This window comes from Otolemur garnettii, unplaced genomic scaffold, assembly GCF_000181295.1.
Source record: "Otolemur garnettii isolate 467f Iridium unplaced genomic scaffold, OtoGar3 scaffold00048, whole genome shotgun sequence".
NCBI lineage: Eukaryota > Metazoa > Chordata > Mammalia > Primates > Galagidae > Otolemur > Otolemur garnettii.
Genome location: NW_003852443.1, coordinates 13,058,210 through 13,065,692, shown reverse-complemented (window position 1 = coordinate 13,065,692; position 7,483 = coordinate 13,058,210). Strand labels below are relative to the sequence as shown.

Genomic DNA, 7,483 nt, shown 5'->3' with positions numbered 1-7,483 from the left:
ATCCTCCTGCCCATGCCTCCAAAGTGCTAGGATTACAGGCACGACCTACCATGTCTGCCAGTGTAGTTCTTTTATATAGAAAAATTAAGTCTTCTGAGTTGCAAGTGTTACTTAAGTATACACAAACAAAGAATTAACTCCTCATAGCTCTTATATACCTATAAAAACAAACCAGTGTTAAATTACATAAAAATAAAACTATAAAATTAATACAGTTTAACAGTTTTCATCAAATTGTATCTGCCATAAATAAATTGCTTATGTTGCTGTCAATTTGGACCATTATTTTAGCCTTCATCGTTATTATGCTTTCTTTTTAATAGTGAACTCATTTTTAAACCACTATCCATTATTTTGATGGGCAATCCATTTGCTAGAGTAGCTCAGAAGTAAATCTGGAAAACAGTGGGAAAACAACAATTCAATGAAAAATTTACTATGTACTTACTATAATAGTTTCATTAATGAACTGTTGCAAACAGTTGCTTATAAAGGCAAAATCCCCATAGCATATCTGCTCACTGGTAGATACCGATTGCTGAGATGCAGGTTTTAGTAATTCAGTTAATCTCATGCTCAAATCTGTTGGAACTTGCTTGAATTGCTAACATCATAGTATCACTTCATTTATTATTCAGTCTGTCTTTGCTTTCTGTTGACCCATTTCCGTGAAACTAGACCGCATTCTAAAGTATTACATTGTTTTTGTGATGTTAAATCAGATTTTTAATTTATTAAATAATCACCTAAAATCTTATTCCATGAAAATGGCTTTACTTGAAAATTATACTGAAAAAGAGAATTTATGTCTTTGTTATTGTAAAGAATTAGAATATGAGCACAACAGTGGGATAATGGTTGTTAATTTAACATCAGCATTTTCCTGCCTGAGAGCTGTTAGCCATGCTTACTTACACCTGAAAAGATAAAAAGTACTGTCTCCTCAAGTTATTACTTGGTAATATTTTAAGTATAAACATAAAAACTAGCTGGAATGCTGGAAATTCTGCCATGCCAAATTATGAAGTAGTCATCCAAGAATTCAGAATATTCTTGGGTTTATTCTTTACTGACATAAAAATTTTTAGTGGTCACAGAATTCAGATAACCCAAAGAGTATACCAAAGGATAACACTCCCCCAGTTTGACAAATACTGGTCCAAACATTAACTCACACTGCACTGTATTCACATTGAACTTCAATGCTTTACTCACAAAGAGTTGACCTGCTCCTTAAGAAATAGTCATGTTAAAAAAAAAAAAAAGTAGTGTTGCCTAATTGATGCATTTTCTTCCTAGATGGGAAACTGAAGAGAAGAATGTCGCTTCATGAGCACAGAACCTTTGTACACAGCAGGCACTCATTGAATGTTAAGCAGTTGTTGGGTGAAGCATTGACTGCCCACTTCACCTTCTATATTGTTAAAAGAAAAACATTGTTAAAGCAACCTTGATAAGTGTCTCATGCAATCACTGATAATCTTCCTTTCTCTCCATTTCATATTGACCCCAAGCCAACCCTCAAACTTCTGTTTTCTACCTACTTACATCACCTTCAAAGCCAGTTTCACAGAGTATGTTTTAAAGAAATCTCAACTCTTATCCTATGGAAAAGAAACTGATAGCAAATAACACAAATTCATAGTGTGCAGATTCCCAAAGGGGGTCATCTTTCTGTAGACATTAGCAGATATATACCATTATATCTCTATTTTTTTTGTTTTAAAAATTAAGTTTAATAAAGATAACTTTTTTTTTTTACATGTCACCCTTTGGTACAGTTTTCTAGTATTTAATACATTCCATAGTGTATAAATATGGCTCCTTTTAAGTGAGCACCAAAAGTCAAGAATCTGCCGTTATGTGTTCACAGTACCTTGAATACAGAAGGGGAGCAGTAATATATTTTGATTAAATGATTGGATAAATAACATAAATAGGTATTCCTTAAATCTATTCCATTAATGTTTAAAACTCCTACCTTAATTTTTACTCATCCAACTAATAAAATTCAGCATTGCTGCACCCTCCCAGAAGAGACATTTGTTAATGCAGAAAAAAACATATTTGACTGTTAGGAAGGAGGCGTCTACTGTCAGTAAATGTGCTATCTTACCTCTTCGGTTGTCCTCTTCTGCTGTCCATCATGCAGCCTTGCTGGCAAGCTTTCTTATTGCCTCTTCAGCCCTATTTCCTTTTAAATTTTCAGAAAGCTTCAAAAGAACTGTTTAAACCTTTCAGAATGCTCCTAAAGACTCTTATCCCCGGCTCGGCGCCTGTGGCTCAACCAGCTAAAGGCGCCAGCCACGTACACCTAAGGTGGCGGGTTCGAATCCCCAGCCCAGACCTGCCAAAACAACAATGACGGCTGCAACCAAAAAATAGCCGGGCGTTGTGGCGGGCGCCTGTGGTCCCAGCTACTTGGGAGGCGGAGGCAGGAGACTCGCTTGAGCCCAGGAGTTGGAGGTTGCTATGAGCTGTAATGCCACGGCACTCTACCCAGGGAGATAGCTTGAGGCTCTGTCTCCAAAAAAAAAAAAAAAAAGACTCTTATCCCCATCACATACTTGTTGTTGACACGTATAAATCTTTATAAATGTATGTAAAAGAAAATTGAATAGAAAGCCTATTTTTATTTAGACTGTTAAAATATGAAATTTTATGAGATTTTGCATTGTGTTTTTTCTACAGGCAGAAATACTCAGTGTCCTCAGTCACAGAAACATCATCCAGTTTTATGGAGTCATTCTGGAGCCTCCCAACTATGGCATTGTCACAGGTAGGAACTCGTTATTTGACTTCTCTCTTTCCCCGATTACCTCGGGTTGGATTCCTTAATATGCTGAAATGCTTAATATTAGATTCAGCCATGAATTGTATGCTACTGTCAGATGTCACTTTTGTTGCTATAAAGCATTAATAAAACTGATTATATCAATATAATTAAGAATGGTGTTTCCACTTCTACCCATGTTTAATTGTGCTAATTATATCCGTGTAAATGCTATTTAAATGCACTCAACAGCTGCAATACCAATATTTAAAGGTGCCATTTAACTAAAATTTCATTTAATTAGTTGAAATGAGAGATTTTTTTTGTAACTCTGTGACCTTTTATAAATTAAGATTTCTTGAGCTATCCGTGTTGTAATTCTTCGCAAGTCATTTTCATCCCCTTAGAGTGTTCTTTCTTCAAGGTCTCTGACGCGAGAACCATATTTTTCACATTTGGTCAGCTAAGTTGGTAATGACCTTGATGTAAATTATCACATAATTTGGAGCAACAGTCTATAACCGTGGAAATACCCTTCCCAAAAATGAGCACATAGAACATTTTGCCACTTGAAAACACAGAAAGACGTAATCTTATTACTTGAGGCTCAGATTTGTATAATCCAATGAGCAGCTTTGGCTCTATAGTAACTATAAGGTTCAATATACAATCAATAACTGATTAGTTTGTTTATCTTGGCAATACTTGGATCAAAAGAAAAACAAACAAGAAAACCTTAAAAGATTAGCCCTATCTTCTTCCACCGTGGTGATAAGAACCTGGATTGTCTTTATGGAAAAATAACAACAAAACACCCTCAGTAAAAAAAGGTATTTGCTTACAGATTATCTCATCTAATACTTACAATAACCCTTAAAAAAAAGAACCTTTGGTAAAATAATTTCTATTTTACTGATAAGAAACTAAAACTCTAACTTGTCACTTTCCCGTGGCCACCTCGCTAGAGTGGTATCAACTTTTCAGAGTGCTTTTCCGCAGAAGCTATGCTTCTTGCATGCATGCTAGGTTCTAGAGGCTGTGGACTCACTGGTTCTTACGTTCAAAGGAACACTATTACTGTCTTTTGCACATTCTGGTGCCAAGGTAGTTTAACACCCTTTTACTCTAAGTAGCAATTCTATCTCAGTTCTTAAGCGGAGGGACTTTTATCCCCAGGTCGCTATCTAAGATCTGTGCCTGACACGGGGCATATAGCAATTTTTATCTTGAGCCCGTATGTCTTGTGAATGTGAATACCCAAGAGTGGGTTGTATTGTTAAGGGGTAAACCACGCCTAACTTTTTAGGTCAGATTTCAGATTTAAAGTTTTAACCTTTCTTTAATCCATTTACCATATGGCTTCTTTTTTTTTTTTTTCTGAGTTTACTGTATTTACTTTTTACTAGTTATTCAGATTTACCTTATAAATCTGAATCTAATTTTTCAGATTTGCATTTGTAGCTTAATATTATTCTTACCTAGCAGATGAAAGTGTGCGTGATACTCCAAAGAGATTAGAAACGCCGCTTCTGTTTTATACCCTTGATATCTAATGCTTTGGGGAAGATTTTACCTTAACTAACTCGGTGGGCTATTTGTGAAGTTTTCTAGCTTCTTGAGGTGAAGGTGAAGGGTAGAATAAGAGACTTGAGGTATGGTGTGAATTCCTTTTTCCAAGAGCTTACTTTCAGTGCCAGGGAGGATGAGAAACACATTCATTCTTAGCTATCATATTCAACCTGGGTCATATCATATAGAAGAGGATGTAGTTGGATGAGTCCGTCTGAATTGATTTAGTTTCTGTGTCAGACTAGGCAGTCGTTTATTTCAGGCATCCCTTCAGCATTCCCTAATCTCGTCTTCATCTTCCCAAATTCTTTACAGTTACATTGATTAGTTCTTTATGGATCTATATCTGTTTCCCCACAGAGCTAGTATGTAACAAACTATTAACATTAAATAGTTCTTTAAAAGGACAGAAGCTTCAGAAATGTGAGACAGTAGTAAATTGTATATTTATACCCCATGAGGTTGATTGTTATAGAGACCTATTAGCCAAGTTTTAGTGGTTTAAAATTTGATACAGTTATTTTAGACTTAAAGATGTTAGTTTTAATTCAGTGTTTGTTCACGTGAACCTTTTCAACCAACCCTCTGCAACGTTGAGATCAAGCCTCGCTCTGCACATGGGTAGCAGGACATCGGCCACCTGAGCCAAATTTGGGAATTAAACAATCATGTGAGTTAGAGACAATAACACGTAACCTGCTACTTGAAGTGCACGCAAATAAGTCTTGTGTGAGAAGGTAAGAGAAAAGGAAAGCTAGGCAAGCAAATAGCCCTCGGTCACCTGGCCTTGTTAGGTCCCCTCTATGAGTTTGCTCATTTTTCCTAGATGTTGGAGTCTCTGAGGAGGAAACTTGAATGTCTTGAATCTGTCCAACTCGAATTTTTTGTTGCTGTTGTTAATAGAAAAGGTTGTTGAAACAGGCACTGTTGTCACTTATACCAAAGGCTTGAAAGAATCATTTATCAGAGTGATGGAATGGAATGAGCACTGGAATGGGAATTGGGAGATGTGAGGTCATGTCTTTATTCTGCCAAGGCTTCATAGATGGGTCACCGATGATCTCTTTATGTCTCAGTTTTCTCATTTTGAATGAAGGCACTAAAACAGGTGATCTCTGACTAGGAGTGTCTATGTGTTCACTTGTGTATGTGTGTTTGGTGAAACTTTCCATCACAGAGTTAAACCTGCCTATGAGGGTTCCTAGGCAAGAGTCTTAAGAGGTTATCACCAATTTATTTCCCTTGGAAGGCAAATGAACATCTTTGTCCCAGAACTGTGAAGAAAATGAGGTGACTAACCTGCAAACTCCAAAGTCAAAATAAAAGCTACACTAATGTATCATCTTTTTTTTGATCTTTGGAAACCTCTTCATTCTGTACTACTCCCATTCTTTTAATTTTAAAAATATGTATATTAATAGCAATACTGAGGTCAGGGAACCCCTAAAAGGCAACGGAAGGCCTTGATAAACTCTCGGTGAAGTAGCTGTTTTGCAGCAAGCTGATCAAAGAGGAACCCCCACCCAAAGTATCTGGTAATCTAAGAGTTAAGAAAGAGTGGCAGACTGGCTCTCGGGGTTCCAGAGGAAAGTGATTTAGGATCCTAGGTCCCTAAGGAATTGCATCTTTGTACTCAGGGGTTCTTAAAATTATTGCTCTGCACTCAAGGGCTCTTAAGGTTCTTACCTGTTCTACATTATCTTTTACCAATACTCCAAGAGAGGACACCAGTTCTGCATGATTTGTCAGCAGTGCCAAATTCTCATTAAACTCAACCATGGACATCATAATTTTTAAGTGCCCAGTCTCATTTTCTTTAACTTGGTTTTGATTTATTTTAAGCACAGACACATCCAATTTGCATGTTTTGATGATATGCCGGTCATTTCTTATTAGCCAATTAGAGACAAGTGTCACATCTTGTTATAACAAATTTTAGACATTTGCCCAAATTTATTTGTTCTATTAGTTATAATCTAAACTAAGCTTGGTCTTGGTGACATTTTATTATAAAGAGATTTCGGTGTAATGGTATTTGTTTCAACAATACTGATTATATGTTTACATTTTTCAAAGCCAGCTATTGTCACCATAAAACTCAAAAGGGAAGAATTATCTTAGAAATCAAAAGGAAATGTTTGCTTAATGTTAGGTTTTTAATGACTTTTTTTTGAGAAAGAGTCTCACTACATTGCCCTCAATAAAGTGCTATGGTCTCACAGCTCACAGCAACCTCAAACTCCTGGGCTTAAGTGATGCTCTTGCCTCAGCCTCCCAAGTAGCTGGGACTACAGGCGCCTGCCATAACAGCTGGCAATTTTTTCTTGTTGTTGTTGTCATTGTAGTTTAGCAGGCCTGGGCTGGGTTGGAACCCTCCAACACCAATGAATGTGGCTTGTGCCCTAACTACTGTCCTACAGGCACCAAGCCTTTAATGACTTTTTAAAAATAAGAATTAAAATAACTACGTTCATACTAACGTCCAGTAAACTCTCTAGGGAGAAGTTAAATAGTTTGAAAACCATGTAACTGTATGTGTGTATGCTGATTCTTCAAGTTCCAAGGAGAAGATCAAAAGGATAAAAGAATTAAATGCCTATCTAAAATGGTTACTGTGGGCTGCGCCTGTAGCTCAGTGGGTAGAGTGCCAGCCACATACACCATGGCTGGCAGGTTCAAACCCAGCCTGGGCCTTCTAAAACAATGACAACTGCAACAAAAAGAAAGTAGCTGGGCATTGTGGTGGGCACCTGTAGTCCCAGCTACTTGGGAGGCTGAAGCAAGAGAATCACTTAAGCCCAAGAGCTGGAGGTTGCTATGAGCTGTGACTCCACGGCACTCTACCCAGGGTGACAGCTTGAGACTCTGTCCCCCCGCCCACAAAAAATAAAATGGTCACTATGTTAGTTTAGCTACCCATACATTTATGGATCATTTTTTATATAAAGTAAATGTAATGGTATTGCTTTTCTTGGAACTTCACATTCATGAAACCATTTTATCATATATTTTCTACATCCATGTCTTTATTAAATCATTATAATGACTTTATAAGTTATCCTAATGTATTTTAAAGTATATTGTCTTCAATATAGTTGATGTTTAAAATATAGTAGTTTTGCATGTATATAAGACACTGTG

At 36.8% G+C, this 7,483-nt stretch overlaps 1 protein-coding gene across 2 annotated transcripts in view; it reads left to right on the top strand.

The window, feature by feature from the left end:
• Window positions 1-7,483, top strand: part of MAP3K20 (mitogen-activated protein kinase kinase kinase 20) — a 191,356-nt gene that overhangs the window by 85,982 nt on the left and 97,891 nt on the right. For both annotated transcript variants that reach the window (XM_003791511.3, XM_012806200.2), the window contains one exon: window positions 2,692-2,779. In XM_003791511.3, coding sequence (XP_003791559.1) covers window positions 2,692-2,779 — 88 coding nt within the window. The remainder of the gene's footprint in view (window positions 1-2,691; window positions 2,780-7,483) is intronic.